We start from the raw sequence: 20,829 nt of genomic DNA, 5'->3' as shown, positions 1-20,829 counted from the left end.
AAGTTCTCAGCTTATTTATTGAAGCAAAAGTACCACAACATGGTAAAAATGTACAAGTACAAGTATGTATACATCAGAATGTATTGTGTACTTTACTGTGGAGAGATCAGGCTGTATTGTGTACTTTACTGTGGAGAGATCAGGCTGTATTGTGTACTTTACTGTGGAGAGATCAGGCTGTATTGTGTACTTTACTGTGGAGAGATCAGGCTGTATTGTGTACTTTACTGTGGAGAGATCAGGCTGTATTGTGTACTTTACTGTGGAGAGATCAGGCTGTAGTTCCGGCGCTGGCCTCCAGGTGGCAGCACTCACAGTGACTTGAATGGACTCTGTTGTCTGCCTGAGACACAGAGTCATGAGACCCTGTTTGCTGGTCTTGAACCATGTGAGTCTGGAGAGGAAGAGCAAGAGGAAGAAGAGAAGATGGAGGACTGGTGTCGGTGGCTGAGAAGCTGGTGCTGCGGTGAGGAAGAGGAGGAGGACGAAGGAAGGAGGGAGGAAGAAGACGAGGATGAGGTGGAGGAGGTGGAGGAGGTCAGCTTCAGGAAGAGTTCTGCCTCCCTCCCTCCTGCTGAGGTACTTCAGAAAACTGTGATAGTAACTGTACTTCAGTTATAGTAACTGTACTTCTGTGATAGTAACTGTACTTCAGTTATAGTAACTGTACTTCTGTGATAGTAACTGTACTTCAGTTATAGTAACTGTACTTCTGTGATAGTAACTGTACTTCAGTTATAGTAACTGTACTTCTGTGATAGTAACTGTACTTTTGTTCTACTTTGTTATTTTAAGTGTTTTTTAAAGTATTTGCGGTCGTGTTCATGTGCTCTCTGTGTCCAGATGGATCCAGACCGGTCCGGCGTGCCCCCCCCTGGCGCGCCCCCCCCCGGCTCTCAGTCTCACTGGTTCCACACGCTGCAGGCTCCTCGGTTCAGAGTGCAGCGAGGACGCAGCAACAGCGACCCGCAGGGAGGAACCCGCCTCCAGGAGACCTTCACCTGGGTGAGAACACACACACCTGTCCACCAGACCTTCACCTGGGTGAGAACACACACACCTGTCCACCAGACCTTCACCTGGGTGAGAACACACACACCTGTCCACCAGACCTTCACCTGGGTGAGAACACACTTCTATGTGACTATGATATACATATAAATATGATATACATATAAATATAAATATGATATACATATAAATATGATATACATATAAATATGATATACATATAAATATAAATATGATATACATATAAATATGATATGCATATGTGAATGGAGTCCTGATGTTCTGGTCCTCTGGTCAGAAACCAGGTCTTCAGTTTGGGGCGGCTCACTCGTACCTGAGTCTGGAGAAACTGGGAGAGGGAGCGTACGCCTCGGTGTACAAGGGGGTCAGCAGGTACTTATACACACAGCAGGTACTTATACACACAAAGCACTGTGTACTTATACACAGGTAAAACAATGTTGCATCTTTTTATAGAAAGTATACGTGAAGTATACAAAGCTGAGCTGAATACTACTGCAGAAGTACTTTTACTAGGATGTAGTACTTGGTACATGTTGCTGTGCAGGATCAACGGGCAGCTGGTTGCTCTGAAGGAGATCCGTATGAAGACGGAGGAGGGCGTCCCGTTCACCGCCATCCGAGAGGGTGATGCACACGTGCACGCACACACGTGCACGCACACACGTGCACGCACACACGTGCACGCACACACGTGCACGCACACACGTGCACGCACACACGTGCACGCACGCACACACATGCACGCACGCACACACGTGCACGCACACACACACATGCACGTGCACGCACACACACACATGCACGCACACACGTGCACGCACGGACATGCACGCACACACACACATGCACACATGCACGCGCACACACACATGCACGCATGGACATGCACGCACACACACATGCACGCACGGACATGCACGCACGGACACACACATGCACGCACGCACACATGCACGCACGGACATGCACGCACACACACACATGCACGCACGCACACATGCACACACGCACACACACATGCACGCACGGACACACACATGCACGCACACACACACATGCACGCACGGACATGCACGCACACACACACATGCACGCACGCACACATGCACGCACGCACACACACACACACGCACACACATGCACACACACACACGCACACACATGCACATGTTTTTACCCTTTTTTCCCTTATTACCGTGTGTTTTAATTTGTGTGTGTGTGTGTGTGTGCGCGTGTGCGTGTGTGTGTGTGTGTGTGTAGCGTCTCTGCTCAAAGGTCTGAAACACGCCAACATCGTCGTCCTCCACGACATCATCCACACCAGAGAGTCTCTGACATTCGTCTTTGAATATGTGGTAAGAAATAATGTAATTATAATAATATAATAATGTTTATGTTCATTAATCTCCTTGTAGTTAAATACCAATATAAGATACAATAATATAATAAACTTCATGTTTCGTGTTTCTCCTTCTGCTGTTGCTGCAGCAGACGGACCTGGCCCAGTACCTGAGCCAACATCCTGGAGGACTTCACTCCCACAACGTCCGGGTTTGTTCCCTCCTTTAACCAACAGAACACTGCTCTTAAAGCTGCATTCTCTCTCCTGACCACCAGGGGGCGACTCCTCTGGTTGTATAGAAGTCTATGCTTCATGTGTTAAAGCTGCATTCTCTCTCCTGACCACCAGGGGGCGACTCCTCTGGTTGTATAGAAGTCTATGCTTCATGTGTTAAAGCTGCATTCTCTCTCCTGACCACCAGGGGGCGACTCCTCTGGTTGTATAGAAGTCTATGCTTCATGTGTTAAAGCTGCATTCTCTCTCCTGACCACCAGGGGGCGACTCCTCTGGTTGTATAGAAGTCTATGCTTCATGAGTTAAAGCTGCATTCTCTCTCCTGACCACCAGGGGGCAACTCCTCTGGTTGTATAGAAGTCTATGCTTCATGTGTTAAAGCTGCATTCTCTCTCCTGACCACCAGGGGGCGACTCCTCTGGTTGTATAGAAGTCTATGCTTCATGTGTTAAAGCTGCATTCTCTCTCCTGACCACCAGGGGGCGACTCCTCTGGTTGTATAGAAGTCTATGCTTCATGTGTTAAAGCTGCATTCTCTCTCCTGACCACCAGGGGGCGACTCCTCTGGTTGTATAGAAGTCTATGCTTCATGTGTTAAAGCTGCATTCTCTCTCCTGACCACCAGGGGGCGACTCCTCTGGTTGTATAGAAGTCTATGCTTCATGTGTTAAAGCTGCATTCTCTCTCCTGACCACCAGGGGGCGACTCCTCTGGTTGTATAGAAGTCTATGCTTCATGTGTTAAAGCTGCATTCTCTCTGCTGACCACCAGGGGGCGACTCCTCTGGTTGTATAGAAGTCTATGCTTCATGTGTTAAAGCTGCATTCTCTCTCCTGACCACCAGGGGCGACTCCTCTGGTTGTATAGAAGTCTATGCTTCATGTGTTAAAGCTGCATTCTCTCTCCTGACCACCAGGGGCGACTCCTCTGGTTGTATAGAAGTCTATGCTTCATGTGTTAAAGCTGCATTCTCTCTCCTGACCACCAGGGGGCGACTCCTCTGGTTGTATAGAAGTCTATGCTTCATGTGTTAAAGCTGCATTCTCTCTCCTGACCACCAGGGGCGACTCCTCTGGTTGTATAGAAGTCTATGCTTCATGTGTTAAAGCTGCATTCTCTCTCCTGACCACCAGGGGGCGACTCCTCTGGTTGTATAGAAGTCTATGCTTCATGTGTTAAAGCTGCATTCTCTCTCCTGACCACCAGGGGGCGACTCCTCTGGTTGTATAGAAGTCTATGCTTCATGTGTTGAAGCTGCATTCTCTCTCCTGACCACCAGGGGGCGACTCCTCTGGTTGTATAGAAGTCTATGCTTCATGTGTTAAAGCTGCATTCTCTCTCCTGACCACCATGGGGCGACTCCTCTGGTTGTATAGAAGTCTATGAGAAATTGCTTTGTTTTTCTGGTGGTATTCAGATATTTTAACTTTTTTGTAACTGCACTCCTGCAGTTTACAGTCTGTTTTGGGGGTTTTAAGTTATTTTTAAAGGTTTTTAAGGTGGTACTTATGTTGTTGTTGTTGTTGTTGTTGTAGCTCTTCATGTTCCAGTTGCTGCGAGCTCTGTGCTTCATCCACAGCCGGAGGATCCTCCACCGAGACCTTAAGCCTCATAACCTGCTCATCAGCTACCTGGGAGAACTCAAGATGGCCGACTTCGGTTAGGATGACACTGTCTCTTTAAGAAGCTTTAAAACAAGGCTGTCTCTGATGTTCCTCTGCTGCATGAAGTGTTTTTCATGGCGGTCTGAGCGGTGGCTCTTCTCTCTGCTGGTCTTGACTGGACCCTGGTGGTTCTGTCTTGTGGTTCTGGGTTCAGGTCTGGCTCGGTCTAAGTCCGTCCCCAGTCAGACGTTCTCCTCTGAGGTGGTGACGCTGTGGTACCGCCCCCCCGACGTCCTGCTGGGGTCCACAGACTACTCCACCGCTCTGGACATCTGGTCAGTGATGAGACTTTAAGCAGCTGTAATATACACTCGTAATACTAGTCATACTAGTCATGCTAGTAATACTAGCATGACTAGACATACTATTCACACACGGTCACATTCATACTTTAAAGTATCCATAACTTTTACACTTTTAATTTGAAATGCAATGAGAGAAAGTCAGTTTGGTAAAACTTAAATTTATTTTTAAATAAAGTGTATTATTAATAGAGTATTATAACCTTGAATAAAGTATAAATAAAGGTTATGATGTTTGAATCAGGAGATTTGACCTTTAAATAAAATTGAAATAAAGTTGCCCATATTTTAATACAGGGTTAATGTGTCTAAACAAAGTTTAAATAAAGTTCCCTGTGTTTGAATAGGGGCGCTGGCTGCATCTTCGTGGAAATGCTGCAGGGGGCGCCGGCGTTCCCTGGAGTCGCTGAGGAGCTCGAACAACTCCAGAAGATCTGGACGGTGAGGAAGTATTGTTATTATTATATTTATTATATTTATATTTATATTTATTATTATTATTATTATTATTATTATTGTTATCATGTTCATCATTATTGTTGATGATGATGATAATGAATGATGTTGTATTGAGTATTATGAAATGAAAAGTACTTTATTAATCTCCAAGGAGAATTTTTTTATTGTGTTGTAATGTAGTTTATGTTACATCGTAGTATATAATAGTTTGTCTCGATGATATAATATTTCTAAGTATAACTTCATTTGTGTCAATTACTTTTCATGAATGTTTCTCTATATGTTCATAACTCTCATGATGCTCATAAGGTGCTGGGCGTGCCGTCAGAGGCCAGCTGGCCTGGAGTCAGCCGGCTGCCGCTCTTCACACCCGGTCAGTCAGTCTTCATGTGTTCATACTTTCATACGTTCATCAGACTTTGTTTATGTTGATTCATTCATTCAATAACTTTTAACGAGTTTCCGTCTCATTTTATTTAGTTAATGTTATATTCCTGATGCTTTTCCTCAGATTGAGTATTGATTAATTCGATATTATTAATTGATCAATCGATCGGCTCAAGTAGGCAACGTTGAAAATATAAGTTATTATTTTTAATGAAAACATCAAAATAATGTAGTTTTATTCTCTCAAAGGTATGTAATACTAAGCTGAATGTCCCTCCTCTTCCTCAGTATTAATATCTGTAACATATCATATAACAATAATAATAATAATATTATTTCTCTCATTGTTCTTCTCTCAGAACGATTTCTTCTCTCCGAGCCGAAGCGCTTCAGAAACGTTTGGAAAAGGTTTGAAATAAAAGTTTAATCATAAAAGAGGATGCTAACGGTTAGCACTGAGTTTAGCATGGTTTATTGTAGCGAATGCTAACATGCTAACGTGGAGTCAACTGTTAACTATGCTAATGCCTGGAACCTGCATGCAGGCTTGTTAGTATGCTAGCTTGTTAGCATGAAGCATACTGTGGATCAGGTTGATCAGGTCTTCCTCTGGTCCTCATCAGTGTGTTTGTTTGGTGGATCAGGTCTTCCTCTGGTCCTCATCAGTGTGTTTGTTTGGTGGATCAGGTCTTCCTCTGGTCCTCATCTGTGTGTATGTGTGGTGGATCAGGTCTTCCTCTGGTCCTCATCAGTGTGTTTGTTTGGTGGATCAGGTCTTCCTCTGGTCCTCATCAGTGTGTATGTGCGGTGGATCAGGTCTTCCTCTGGTCCTCATCTGTGTGTATGTGTGGTGGATCAGGTTGGAGCAGCTGCCCTATAAGACCGAGGACCTGGTCCAGAGGATGTTGAAGCCGGTCCCTACAGACCGGATCTCGGCACAGGACTCAATGCAGCACTCGTACTTCAGCACGCTGCCTCCTCCCATCATGCACCTCAGGGACAGTAAGAACATCAACTGCTACATGCTAACAGAGCGACATGCTAACAGAGCTGCATGCTAACAGAACCAAATTTGAATATGTAGTAAAATAAATGAAAAACAAATAATTTCTCTTCTTCTTCTCTCCGTTTTTCAGCGGTGTCCATTTTCAAAGTGCCGGGTGTCCAACTGGAGACCGAGCTCAGAGACGTCTTCAACCCCGGACGGAAGAGCAGACTATCGCTGCTGTCCAACAAACTCAGAACAAACGCAAACTAACCGCCGTCAACCTGAGGAGACGAGCCTTTGACTGGCCTGTGACGAGAAACGCCAACACACAACACACCTGAGTTTATGTCCTAAAGAACAAGATGCAAGTTTGTTGTTGCGTTGTACTAAACATGTATCAATAATAGATGATTTAATAAACTTTATTGTTTATTTAACGTTATATTTACATTTAGGAGGAGGGTTGTTTGATAGCAAAAGCAGAGTTTGTTTTCACAGTTTTAAAGGAAAATCTTGCTAAAGAGTTCTTGTCAGGGTGTACAGGGACCTATTATTCCATATTCACACATCAAATGGTCAGGTTCACCTTGTTCACCTGAAACCCCCTCAGGGCTAAAAGCTGCTGTGACAGAATCTAGTCGAGGAGGAATGACTGGCATGTGACCGTGGAGGAAGACTTGAGACGCCAAACGAGAGCGATCACATGACACACCTGAGTTTATGTCCTGGAAGACCAGATGGAAGTTTGAGTTTCACTGAAAATATATACAATATTTAATATATACCTGAATACTTTTCTCCTTTAGAGCTAAAGAATATTCTCACAACAACAATCTGCTTTCTGGAAGGAACTGACACAAACCTGTTTGAAAGCACCTGAAGCCCTCATGTGCAAGGCCACCAGGACAGAGTGCTGAGGGACCCGTTCCACTGGAACAGGTGTACTCTACCAGACCACGCCTCAAATCTGAGTGAATGATCCACTAAAGCATCATATCTCATAACAGCCTTATAGGGAGCTTAGATGTGTTGGTATAGCAATGATTCATGTCAATACTATTAATAACTGCTGAACTGCTCCATTCTGTTCCTCACCACGCAGTTCGACTGTATTTCTAAAATATATCAGGATACACATGTACTCAGTTTCACAAAGAAAGGGTTCTGTGACGCGTGTGGCGATGCTGCGCGTGCAGAACTATCGATCGCTCTCATTGATTATGGATCTGAGCTGCGGGTCAGTGGAAGCTCAGCAATGTTACGTAAGTCTGTGTTGGAGAGAAACGACGGTTAGAGAGCGGCGCCGGGGTCCAGAAGGTAGGACGTGTTTTTACCTCCGTGAACTTCTGTAAATGAGTATCTGAAGACACGTTTACTTTGGCTTGAAACGCAGTACTTATACACGGTGGTATTGCTGATACTTCTTTTCGTTCCTGACTTTGAACCAGCTCTGGAGCTTTTGCTCACATCTCATGACCTTCAGCTTGATGCTGGACTACAAGTCAACTCCAAACTGAAGCCTCTTGAGGAGACGCATCAAAACTCTCTGTACATTGAATCCTAGCTGTGCATGCTACCCAGCATGCATTGCTTCTCTTGTTTCTGTGCTTGCAAACAATTCTTCAGAAAATGTTTCGATAATATTTAATATGGTTTTGATTTGGCAAATGTAGTATTAATATATTGTACTTAAGTGTAAGTCGCAATACCACTATAAAATACAAAGTACAAGTCCTGTATTAGCACTTTTAGAGTATCAAAAGTAAAACTTGTCGTTGGACAAAGTGTAAAAACTGTAAAGTAACTAAAGCTGCAGTTAAAAGTACAATATCTAGAGTACAAGTACCTCAATGTTGTACTTGACGGAGGAGTTAAGATGTAAAGGAATGTGTACAGGCAGGAGGTGAAAGGCTTTTCACTTCTCCTCCCAGTTTACCCAGCATGCCCAGTCTCCCCAGAGGAGTCACCATGCCCAGTTTACCCAGCATGCCCAGTCTCCCCAGCATGCCCAGTTTACCCAGCATGCCCAGTCTCCCCAGCATGCCCAGTTTACCCAGCATGCCCAGTCTCCCCAGAGGAGTCACCATGCCCAGTTTACCCAGCATGCCCAGTCTCCCCAGCATGCCCAGTTTACCCAGCATGCCCAGTCTCCCCAGAGGAGTCACCATGCCCAGTTTACCCAGCATGCCCAGTTTTCCCAGCATGCCCAGTTTCCCCAGAGGAGTCACCATGCCCAGTTTACCCAGCATGCCCAGTTTTCCCAGCATGCCCAGTCTCCCCAGAGGAGTCACCATGCCCAGTTTACCCAGCATGCCCAGTTTTCCCAGCATGCCCAGTTTCCCCAGAGGCCTCACCATGCACAGGCGGCTGTCGCTGCCGAGGGCCGCCGCCATCTTCACCGTACCCCAGGGTCCTCGGACGCTGCTGCAGGACTGCTGCTCTGTGTTGGACCACCAGGGACCTGGAGGTACAGATACTACTGCCAGTATTACTACTGACACTGGTAGTAATACTGCCAGTATTACTACTGACACTGATAGTAATACTGCCAGTATTACTACTGACACTGATAGTAATACTGCCAGTATTACTACTGACACTGATAGTAATACTGCCAGTATTACTACTGACACTGATAGTAATACTGCCAGTATTACTATCAGTGTCAGTAGTAATACAGCCAGTATTACTACTGACACTGATAGTAATACTGCTGCTCTGAGTAATAACTCATCGTATATCCTAAACAGTCTGAACAATGCAGGAAACATGTTAGTGATTAAGACCAGGACCATAAAGACCAGGACCATAAAGACCAGGACCATAAAGACCAGGACTATAAAGACCAGGACCATAAAGACCAGGACCATAAAGACCAGGACCATAAAGACCAGGACCATAAAGACCAGGACCATAAAGACCAGGACCATAAAGACCAGGACCATAAAGACCAGGACTATCAAGACCAGGACCATAAAGACCAGGACCATAAAGACCAGGACTATCAAGACCAGGACTATCAAGACCAGGACTATAAAGACCAGGACTATCAAGACCAGGACCGTAAAGACCAGGACCATAAAGACCAGGACCATAAAGACCAGGACTATCAAGACCAGGACCATAAAGACCAGGACTATCAAGACCAGGACCATAAAGACCAGGACCATAAAGACCAGGACTATCAAGACCAGGACTGTAAAGACCAGGACCATCAAGACCAGGAACTTTAGTATTGTATCCTGCTTGCAGTACACAGGGCTGCTTGTACTGTGTTGAGTACTACAAAAGCAGAGTATTACTTCTGCAGGTTCCTGATTTCTTTTTTTTTCTGTTTCTGCTGGAATGATGAATAAATCCAGAGCAGATTATAGAGCGCTGAGCTGCTGCACATGGCCTGGATCACACACACACACACACACACACACACACACACACACACACACACACACACACACACACACACACACACAGTATTTTTCTACAGTATTAAACAGTTTTAACAATAACAAATACGGAACCTTAATTATCCAAAATGTCTTTTATTCTGAAATTTAATCAGAATGAGGAGACATGACGATGAATTTAGGAGGTGGGGTCTGTGTGTGTGTGTGTGTGTGTGTGTGTGTGTGTGTGTGTGTGTGTGTGTGTGTGTGTGTGTGTGTGTGTAAAGGATTAACCGCAAACATGTGTGTGTGTGTTTGTATGTGTGTGTGTAAAGGATTAACCGCGTGAGTGTGTGTGTGTGTGTGTGTGTGTGTGTGTGTGTGTGTGGAGGTGACTGTGGATGTGAGCTGAACGAGTCGTCTTCATGTACGGTGAGAAATATGAACATTTGTTATCATAATTTATTGTTTACTTGATGCTGCAGTTTTTTAAATGATGAAAATGTCACAATGTTACAAATATTTAAAGTAAAATATTAAAATATATTTTTGTCCTGATCGTCATCCTGATCCTGTTTACAGGTTTGATAATAAAAAATATTAATATTAATATAAGGCTCGTAGCATTTCAAATGTCCAGTCTTTTGTGTCTATGTGAAATAATAATAATAATAATAATAATAATAATAATAATAATATATTATACGTAACTCATCAGGATGTGAACATGGTATTTTTAATGGATTCATGCAGATTTTAAAAGGTAAAATAATTGAACATTAAATTAGAAAGTTATTATTATTCAAAAAATAAATATTGAATAATAATTAAAATGCCTGTCTGGGGATTTGAACCGTCGACCTGCAGCAGCTAACTCCACAATACGAACACACAACACGCTGAAGACGCAGTGTTACTTCTGCAGTGTGTGTGTGTGTGTGTGTGTGTGTGTGTGTGTGTGTGTGTGTGTGTGTGTGTGTGTGTGTGTGTGTTTCTGTGTGTGTGTTTCTCCTTTAATCTCCTAAAACTGTGAGATGAAAAACTAAAGAAAATCTGTGGTGAAATGTAAAGTCCACACACTCACTATGAGGCTGCAAGTATCTTTATTTATTCAAAGCAGGCTTTTATTTTGAAATCGTCCTGTTTTATAAGAACATCTGTTTGCGTACTTGTTCCTGTTTACAGAGTTGTTGTTGATGTGAACTCGTTTGGTCCGAACACGCTCCACTCTGCAGGAAAATACAACGTCTATGTTTGTTTTCAAATGTTGACTGAACGGTTTTCACAATAAAAGCCCGGCAGTAATTCACAGGACACACTCCTGTTATCTACAGGCAGCGTTTTACTGTGAAAGGGTGCTCACAAGAAGACGTGAAGCTGAACGATGCCACATGATGTGAGTGATGATCATGAAGCTGAACTGAACTGAGCGTGTGTGTGTGTGTGTGTGTGTGTGTGTGTGTGTGTGTGTGTGTGTTCAGGTGTGTGCGGTTGCTGCTGGGCGCTGCGTCCTCGCTACAAGCGGCTGGTCGACAACATTTTCCCAGAAGACCCCGAGGTAAACACACAGAAACATTCAGTGTCACTGGAACGCGTCCCGTCAATGCAGAGGTTCTCAAGCTGAGGGGCGCGGCCCGGTGGCGGCCCTGTGGCGGCCCTGTGGCGGCCCGGTGGCGGCCCGGTGGCGGCCCGGTGGCGGCCCGCAGAGGACGAAGCAGACTGGAACCGTCACATGAATGAACACGTGTTGAGTTTGTCGGCTGGACTAAAGATTATATCGTTCCCTCGTGTGTGTGTGTGTGTGTGTGTGTGTGTGTGTGTGTGTGTGTGTGTGTGTGTGTGTGTGTGTGTGTAGGATGGGCTGGTGAAAGCCAACATGGAGAAGCTGACGTTCTTCGCTCTTTCGGCTCCGGAGAAACTGGACCGCATCGCCGCGTACCTGTCGGAGCGACTGACCCGAGAGCTGAACCGCCACCGCTACGGGTCAGTGCACACACACACACACACACACACACACACACACACACACACACACACACACACACACACACACACACACACACACCCCTGACGCCGGTGTGCCTGCAGCTACGTGTGCATCGCGATGGAGGCGATGGAGCAGCTGCTGCTGGCGTGTCACTGCCAGAGCATCAACCTGCTGGTGGAGAGCTTCCTCAGCACGCTGCGTCTGCTGCTGGAGGCCGACAGGCCACACCTCCACATCCTGGCCACCAGCTCTGTGAGTACTGTGTGTACTGTGTACTGTACTGTGTGTACTGTGTACTGTACTGTGTGTACTGTGTACTGTACTGTGTGCTGCATGTACGTATCTGTGTGCAGGTGTTTCATCTCGAGTCCTGATGTAAAATCCTTTAACTCCTGCAGTTTGTAAAGTTCGCCAACATCGAGGAGGACACGGCGTCGTACCACCGCAGCTACGACTTCTTTGTGTCGCGCTTCAGTGAGATGTGTCACTCGCAACATGACGACAACGACACGCGCAACAAGTCCGTCTTCACTGCAGCTTCGGAAAATAAAATACTTTTTTCTCTGTGGGATTATTAAATTACCAGAGATTAAAGTGTGTGTGTGTGTGTGTGTGTGTGTGTGTGTGTGTGTGTGTGTGTGTGTGTGTGTGTGTGTGTACGTGTGTGTAGGATCCGGGTGTCGGGGATCCGGGGGCTGCAGGGCGTGGTCAGGAAGACGGTGGACGACGAGCTGCAGGTGAACATCTGGGAGCCCCGACACATGGAGCAGATCGTCCCCGCTCTGCTGGTCAACCTGCAGCAGCACACACACACCGGCAGGTACACACACACACACACACACACACACACACACACACACACACACACACACACTGGTAAGTACACTCACACACACGCGCACTGGAAATACATTTGTGCAGTTAAATTAACACAGAAAACTTTACTTTTTCTTAAATACACATAAAATTCCATTGAGTTTGGTTGGCTGAACTATACTTAAATAATAATATTATGTGTGTGTCTGTGCGTGCGTGCGTGCGTGCGTGCGTGCGTGCGTGCGTGCGTGCGTGCGTGCGTGCGTGTGTGTGCGTGCGTGCGTGCGTGCGCGCGCGCGTGCGTGCGTGCGTGTGTGTGTGTGTGTGTGCGTGCAGTGGGTCTCCAGCAGAGCAGACAGAGGTGTGTTTCAGGGAGTTGTTGGGACGAGCTGCTTATGGAAACATCAACAACGCGATCAGACCTGTGCTGATGTAAGTAGTCCCAGAATCAGAATCAGAAACGTTTTATTGCCACGTAAGTTATTACAAACGAGGAATTTGTCTTGGCGGAGGGTGCATCATAAAACACAACAACAACAACAACAACAACAACAAGGAATATTTAACTGTACAAGTGAAAGTATAAACATTTGGATTAAAAAAATAAAAAAAAGTAAATGCAGTAAATGTGCAGTAAATAAGTAACGATGCAAGTAAAATAAAAATAAAGGGGTAAGAATCAATAATGATAATAATAATAAGAGTAAAGGTAAGTAAAGTGCACAGAATGAGGTAATGAATGTTTAAAGTGAGGTGATGAGTAAAGTGGAGAGTGACCTTGAATGTGCGATGTGGACAGATGTGCAGGGGAGAGAAGGAGAGAAGGGAGAGAAGGAGAGAAGGAGAGAAGGAGAGAAGGAGAGAAGGGAGAGAAGGAGAGAAGGGAGAGAAGGGAGAGAAGGAGAGAAGGAGAGAAGGAGAGAAGGAGAGAAGGGAGAGAAGGGAGAGAAGGGAGAGAAGGAGAGAAGGAGAGAAGGGAGAGAAGGAGAGAAGGAGAGAAGGAGAGAAGGAGAGAAGGAGAGAAGGGAGAGAAGGAGAGAAGGGAGAGAAGGGAGAGAAGGGAGAGAAGGAGAGAAGGAGAGAAGGGAGAGAAGGAGAGAAGGAGAGAAGGAGAGAAGGAGAGAAGGAGAGAAGGGAGAGAAGGAGAGAAGGGAGAGAAGGGAGAGAAGGAGAGAAGGGAGAGAAGGAGAGAAGGGAGAGAAGGGAGAGAAGGAGAGAAGGAGAGGAGGAGAGGAGGGAAGGTCGTGGGGGAGACAGAGTCAGTCAGTGGACCTGGTTCTGTTGATGAGCCCGACTGCTGCTGGGTAGAAACTGTTAGTGTGGCTGGAGGTCCTGGTCCTGATGGACCTCAGCCTCCTGCCAGAGGGAAGGGACTCGAAGAGTTTGTGTCCAGGGTGCTCTTCCTGAAGTCCACAACCATCTCCACTGTTTTCAGAGCGTTGAGCTCCAGGTTGTTCTGCTGCACCAGGTCACCAGGTGCTCAGTCTCCCCCCTGTAGGCGGACTCATCAGACCGATGAGGGTGGTGTCGTCCGCGAACTTCAGGAGCTTGACGGGCTGGTGACTGGAGGTGCAGCTGTTGGTGTACAGCGAGAAGAGCAGAGGGGAAAGAACGCAGCCTTGGGGGGAACCGGTGCTGGTGGTCCTAAAGCCAGAGACGTGTTTCCCCAGCTTCACATGCTGCTTCCTGTCAGACAGGAAGTCTGTGATCCACCTGCAGGTGGAGTCTGGCACGTGCAGCTCGGAGAGCTTGTCCTGCAGCAGGGACGGGATGATGGTGTTAAAAGCAGAGCTGAAGTCCACAAACAGGACCCTGGCGTAGGTTCCTGGGGAGTCCAGATGCTGGAGGATGAAGTGCAGGGCCATGTTGACTGCATCGTCTGCAGACCTGTTGGCTCTGTAGGCAAACTGCAGGGGGGCCAGCAGAGGGTCGGTGATGTCTTTGAGGTGGGACAGGACCAGGCGCTCAAAAGACTTCATGACCACAGAGGCCAGGGCGACGGGCCTGTCGTCATTGAGTCCTGAGATCCTGGGTTTTTGGGGACGGGAATGATGGTGGAGGCCTTGAAGCAGGCTGGGACGTGGCATGTCTCCAGGGAGGTGTTGAAAATGTCAGTGAACACCGGAGACAGCTGGTCGCACAGTGCTTCAGGGTGGAGCGGGAAGCAGTTATAATTGCAGAACCAGTAGTAGTACTACTAGTACTGGTCGTATCCCCGGTCATAATACATCAGTAGTGCACATCCAGTACACATCCAGTATACATCCAGTACACATCCAGTACACATCCAGTACACATCCAGTACACATCCAGTACTCTCTGTGTGTTTCAAGGCACTTGGACAGTCACAGTCTCTGGGAAGGACGAAGCTTCGCTGTTCAGTGTTTTCAGATCATCATGTACTCCATCCAGGTGAGTACTCTGACGGGAACACAGTAGCGGCGTGTACTTCCTTTATTTCACTGATACCTGAACATAGTTTTATTCTCCTCAGTCCCAGCATTCACACCTGGTGATCCAGCAGCTGCTGGGTCACCTGGACGCCAACAGCAGGAGTCCGGCTTCGGTCCGAGCCGGGATCGTCGAGGTTCTGTCTGAAGCCGCGGTCATCGAGGCCACTGGGTCTGTAGGTCAGTCCCTTCTGGTCTGTAGGTCAGTCCCTTCTGGTCTGTAGGCCAGTCCCTTCTGGCCTGTAGGTCAGTCCCTTCAGGGTCTGGAGGCCAGTCCCTTCAGGGTCTGTAGGTCAGTCCCTTCAGGGTCTGGAGGCCAGTCCCTTCTGGTCTGTAGGTCAGTCCCTTTTGGGTTTGTAGATCAGGCCCTTTTGGGTCTGTAGGTCAGTCCCTTCTGGTCTGTAGGTCAGTCCCTTCAGGGTCTGGAGGCCAGTCCCTTCTGGTCTGTAGGTCAGTCCCTTCAGGGTCTGGAGGCCAGTCCCTTCTGGCCTGTAGGTCAGTCCCTTCAGGGTCTGGAGGCCAGTCCCTTCTGGTCTGTAGGTCAGTCCCTTCAGGGTCTGGAGGCCAGTCCCTTCTGGTCTGTAGGTCAGTCCCTTTTGGGTTTGTAGATCAGGCCCTTTTGGGTCTGTAGGTCAGTCCCTTCTGGTCTGTAGGTCAGTCCCTTCAGGGTCTGGAGGCCAGTCCCTTCTGGTCTGTAGGTCAGTCCCTTCAGGGTCTGGAGGCCAGTCCCTTCTGGTCTGTAGGTCAGTCCCTTCAGGGTCAATGCTGGATGGATTCCAGAAGGCGACCATGGTAGAGGACCTTTCAGACCTTGAACACAACCCTGTCTCCGTGTGGCCTTCAGGGCCCACCGTGCTGGAGGTGTTCAACACGTTGCTGCGACAGCTTCGGCAGAGCGTGGACTACCAGCTGACAGGTTACTACGACAACGCCGGGAAACGCACAACCACCTCGTCTGAGGAGAAGACGCTGCAGGACGCCGTCATCCAGACTATTGGTGAGTCCCTTTGTTGTTGTCATTGTTGTTGTGATTGTTGTTGTCATTGTTGTTGTTGTTGTTGTTGTTGTTGTTGTTGAATAGCTTCATCTGAAGCTGTGTTTCTGTCCAGGATCCTTTGCCAACACTCTTCCTGTGTACCAGAGGTCAGAGGTCATGCTCTTCATCATGGGGAAGATCCCTGTTCCTGGGATCTACCCCGCCCTGGGGTCGCCCAACGCCGGGTACAGGCGACCTCACCACCATCACAATGGATACACTAAAATATAATTTCAACTTGAGTGTGTATTCCTTTAAAAGGGTGAAACATTTTTAAAGGTGAGGTTTGTGTCTCAGGTTTGAAGGCAGCAGGATGATCCAGGTGATGCTGCTGAAGTCTCTGCTGCAGGTGAGTCCAGAACCTTTATTGAAATGAATATGACACACGGAAGAAGAGAGTATCAAGGTACACGACATCCCCCCAGGTATCAGAGCGGTATGTCAGCAGTAACCTGTTGACGGCGTTGCCTTCCTCCTTCCTGGAGCCTCTGCTATCCTTCACCCTGATGGAGGACCCTGAGATCCGCCTGCTGGTCCTCTCCATCCTCACCTCGCTCATCGACAGACGCAACAACGCCGGCAGACTCACCTGCACCAGGTAACCCCGCCCCTTTAGAGTAGGTAACACCGCCCCTTAGAGCAGGTAACCCTGCTCCTTTAGAGTAGGTAACACCGCCCCTTAGAGCAGGTAACCCTGCTCCTTTAGAGTAGGTAACACCGCCCCTTAGAGCAGGTAACCCTGCTCCTTTAGAGCAGGTAACACCGCCCCTTAGAGCAGGTAACCCCGCTCCTTTAGAGCAGGTAACCCCGCTCCTTTAGAGCAGGTAACCCCGCTCCTTTAGAGCAGGTAACACCGCCCCTTAGAGCAGGTAACACCGCCCCTTAGAGCAGGTAACCCTGCTCCTTTAGAGCAGGTAACACCGCCCCTTAGAGCAGGTAACACCGCTCCTTTAGAGCAGGTAACACCGCCCCTTAGAGCAGGTAACCCCGCTCCTTTAGAGCAGGTAACACCGCCCCTTAGAGCAGGTAACCCCGCTCCTTTAGAGCAGGTAACACCGCCCCTTAGAGCAGGTAACCCTGCTCCTTTAGAGCAGGTAACCCCGCTCCTTTAGAGTAGGTAACACCGCCCCTTAGAGCAGCTTCTACACGACCTGTCTGTGGTAACGACCTGTCTGTGGTAACGACCTGTCTGTGTTCAGTGTGGCGATCGACGTGTCGGCATTGGAGCTGAAGGAGGACCGGTGCTCTCGACAGGACAACCTGTTCATCAGGAAGGTGAGGATGCAGAAGCATTATATATATATATATATATATATATATATATATATATATATATATATATATATATATATATATATATATATATATGCATCTGTTACCTGCATCTTTTTTTAATACATATTCATATAAAAAACTATTTTTCTGTCTTTGACCTGCAGCACGCTCAGCGTCTCTACCGGCACGTCTACCTCACCTGTAAGGAGGAGAGCAGTGGGCGGGGCCACTACCAGGCCCTCTTCACATTATTGGCGGTCGTGGGTGTGGAATTGGCCAATGAGGAGGTGGTGGTGGACCTGATCCGACTGGTCCTCGCTCTGCAGGTAATCTCCTGTGATCACAATGACAACAACAACAGCGTACTCTGATTGATCATCCTCTCTTGTGATTGGCCGGTCAGGAGCTGGCGTTGTCCAATGAGGAGCGTCTGTCGGTGTTCAACCGCTGTGGCGTTCACGCCGTCTGCGCCGCCTTCCTCCACCTGTTGTCCCGACTCGGCCCGCCTCCAGCGCTGCAGCAGCACGTCACACAGGTGAGGTACCACGCCCTGGAAGTACTGTTCACTGAGCAGTACAATACAGACGCATAGTGCAGTAAAAAGTACAACGTGTACCTCTTGTTTCTCCGCAGGTGATAGAGGGTCGTCAGAGCAACGCGACTCACCTGCTGCCTGAAGAGGTTTTCTCTGACACACACAGGTAAAGTTACCTGAGGAACCTTCTCAGTGGGTCTGATGGAAAGGTGTTAGGTGTTCACTCAGTGTGTGTGTGTGTGTGTGTGTGTGTGTGTGCGTGCGTGCGTGCGTGTGTGTGTGTGTGTGTGTGTGTGTGTGTGCGTGCGTGCGTGCGTGTGTGCGTGCGTGCGTGTGTGTGTGTGTGTGTGTGTGTGTGTGTGTCAGTCTTCCTGTAGGTGAGCTGAAGGTGGATGAAGCGTTTCTCTTCATCCAATCAGTGATCAACGAGGCTCTGACAGGAAGCAGCTACAGCGCTCACACGGAACGCTTCAACACGCCGTACACTCCTCAGATAACAGGTACATACCAGTATATATACATATGTGTGTACCACGAGTATTCAGGGAGTATTACTACACTTGTGTGTTTTAGATGAGGACCGGCTGTCGAGGAGGAAAAGTATCGGAGACGTCGTCTCTCTGCAGATCGACATGGACCCTCAGTACTGTCCTGATGCAGAGCAGGTACCTGTCTGTCTCTCTACCTGTCTGTCTCTCTACCTGTCTGTCTCTCCACTTGTCTGTCTCTCCACCTGTCTGTCTCTCTACCTGTCTGTCTCTCTACCTGTCTGTCTCTCCACTTGTCTGTCTCTCCACCTGTCTGTCTCTCTACCTGTCTGTCTCTCTACCTGTCTGTCTCTCCACCTGTCTGTCTCTCTACCTGTCTGTCTCTCTACCTGTCTGTCTCTCCACCTGTCTGTCTCTCTACCTGTCTGTCTCTCCACCTGTCTGTCTCTCCACCTGTCTGTCTCTCTACCTGTCTCTCTACCTGTCTGTCTCTCTACTTGTCTGTCTCTCTACCTGTCTGTCTCTCCACCTGTCTGTCTCTCTACCTGTCTGTCTCCCTACCTGTCTGTCTCTCCACCTGTCTGTCTCCCTACCTGTCTCTCTACCTGTCTGTCTCTCCACCTGTCTGTCTCCCTACCTGTCTGTCTCCCTACCTGTCTCTCTACCTGTCTGTCTCTCCACCTGTCTGTCTCTCTACCTGTCTGTCTCCCTACCTGTCTCTCTACCTGTCTGTCTCTCTACCTGTCTGTCTCCCTACCTGTCTCTCCACCTGTCTGTCTCCCTACCTGTCTCTCCACCTGTCTGTCTCCCTACCTGTCTCTCCACCTGTCTGTCTCAGCACCTGTCTCTCTGCCTGATGAACCCGTCTCTCTCTCCTGTAGAACCCTCAGACGGAGCAGATCACCTTCGAGACCCTAAAGAGCACCTTCGGTGAGGAGGAGCAGCCGTTCTGAGCTTCTCAGGGTCGCAGCGATCCGCCAGTGTGACTGAGAACTAAAACATGTTCTTGTGCAGAAGACAGAGGCGGTGAGGAAGAGGAGGAGGTGAGGAGGAAGAGGATGAAGGTGGTGGAGAGGTTTCAGACGGCTCCCTTTGAGGAGATCGCCGCTCACTGTGGATCCAGGGTGAGTGACCTCTGAGACGCCGTAGAAACACTTCAAAACCTCACGATCATCATGCTTTTCATCTTTACGAGGGTCCTTGAACACATCGCGTGTGACGATGTCTTTTGTCCATAAGCAAGCTGCTAGTCCTCCCAGCAGGCCGAGCTTTCAGTCCCGATGCTCTGGGCTGCTCACCCTGCAGCGCATGAGGAAGCAGCAGCTGTGGATGAGGTGAACCTGTCCGTGATCCTTCGTGTTGTCTTTGCAGGCGTCTCTGCTTCACGCTAAACTGGACCAGGTCTTCCATCTGATCGTGCGTCCTCCTCCGTCTCCGTCTGGACACTCGCCGCCTCGCTCCACTCCGCTCTACGAGATGAAGTTCCCTGACCTGTGTGTCTATTAGACGTGAGCTCGGTGGTTAGATGCTGCTCTTCTGACTCCACCTTCTGTTGTCTGTTTGAAATATCTCTGTTTGAGATGAAGAAGGCAAACCTGCATGCAGGATGTTCAGTGTATTTGTTTCTTACTTTAAAAACCCTTAAGAAAGAGCTCCTTAACCTGTTTCCTTGAGTACATATGTTCTACTTAAAAGTATTTCTCCAAGAAGTGGTTAACCTGTTGTCTTCATTTAATTCAATCATTTTTAAGAAACACTGTTTCACCAGTCATCGCTGAAATAACCAGGAGTGCTGCTTTCTCCAAGTTGTGGAAGTCCCAGATATCCTGGGTGACGCCATCTTGTCTGGTTCATACCTTCATCATGTATGTATGAAGACACACGCCCTCTTGTTTACTGCAGCTGTATCAAAATAAACAACTGAAATAAACAACTGGCTCTGAGTGAAGGACTGTAGGAATGTTTTTCTCCTGAGGGATCTAACATCAGATTTAAATATGGAAGCAAACACATTTTGAAACAAAAAGGTAAACTTTTCTTGTCATGGTGTACAGGGACCTGCTGTTTCATATACACACAAATAGAATGAGACAAGTTCTTTGAAATGTAATATGTATCAATATGTTGAGAAACACACAGCAGTCCCAGAGAGCAGAGACCAGACTGGGTCATCACTGACCTCCATCTGCAAAGCTCCATCTTCCTGCTGCTCCACCCTCCAGACGGTGAGACCTGCTGCACGCGCTTCCTCTCTGCCGGGTAAATGTAGACGATGCTGCTGCACCAACAGGGCTGCAGGTCTTAAAAACCCCTGTATCCAGATGCATCATGGGAACTCTGTGTATAGACAGCATGTATTTTGAGTGTGGAGGGACTTCTGTTGGCTCAGCAGGTGGAGCTGGTCAGTCGGCTGGCGATGATCGTCTTCAACGCCGCTGCACTTCT

The 20,829-nt window shown here is 47.8% G+C and overlaps 2 protein-coding genes across 2 annotated transcripts; both read left to right on the top strand.

Annotated features, from left to right (window-relative positions):
- Positions 1-426: 426 nt before the first annotated feature.
- On the top strand, positions 427-6,802 carry cdk15 (cyclin-dependent kinase 15). The gene is made up of 13 exons (XM_068590702.1): positions 427-579; positions 844-1,005; positions 1,310-1,404; positions 1,580-1,659; positions 2,296-2,390; positions 2,524-2,586; positions 4,147-4,270; positions 4,430-4,550; positions 4,925-5,018; positions 5,346-5,409; positions 5,783-5,831; positions 6,283-6,425; positions 6,560-6,802. Exons 1-13 carry the CDS (start codon positions 427-429, stop codon positions 6,679-6,681), a joined length of 1,365 nt encoding a protein of 454 aa, XP_068446803.1. The 3' UTR covers positions 6,682-6,802.
- A 1,631-nt stretch (positions 6,803-8,433) lies between these two features.
- Positions 8,434-20,164, top strand: LOC137794018 (protein EFR3 homolog B-like). Its single transcript, XM_068590560.1, has 23 exons — positions 8,434-8,602; positions 8,759-8,878; positions 11,279-11,355; positions 11,653-11,780; positions 11,886-12,036; positions 12,183-12,304; positions 12,455-12,604; positions 12,937-13,032; positions 14,934-15,012; positions 15,095-15,230; positions 15,895-16,047; positions 16,160-16,271; positions 16,384-16,435; positions 16,512-16,684; positions 17,286-17,361; positions 17,526-17,687; positions 17,765-17,896; positions 17,995-18,062; positions 18,263-18,396; positions 18,470-18,561; positions 19,266-19,314; positions 19,399-19,508; positions 19,756-20,164. Exons 1-23 carry the CDS (start codon positions 8,434-8,436, stop codon positions 19,888-19,890), a joined length of 2,676 nt encoding a protein of 891 aa, XP_068446661.1. The 3' UTR covers positions 19,891-20,164.
- Positions 20,165-20,829: the final 665 nt, after the last annotated feature.

This window comes from Clinocottus analis, unplaced genomic scaffold, assembly GCF_023055335.1.
Source record: "Clinocottus analis isolate CAN_PGR_092001 unplaced genomic scaffold, fCliAna1.0.p SCAF_24, whole genome shotgun sequence".
NCBI classification, from domain to species: Eukaryota; Metazoa; Chordata; class Actinopteri; order Perciformes; family Cottidae; genus Clinocottus; species Clinocottus analis.
This window is presented reverse-complemented; position numbering and strand designations above follow the sequence as displayed.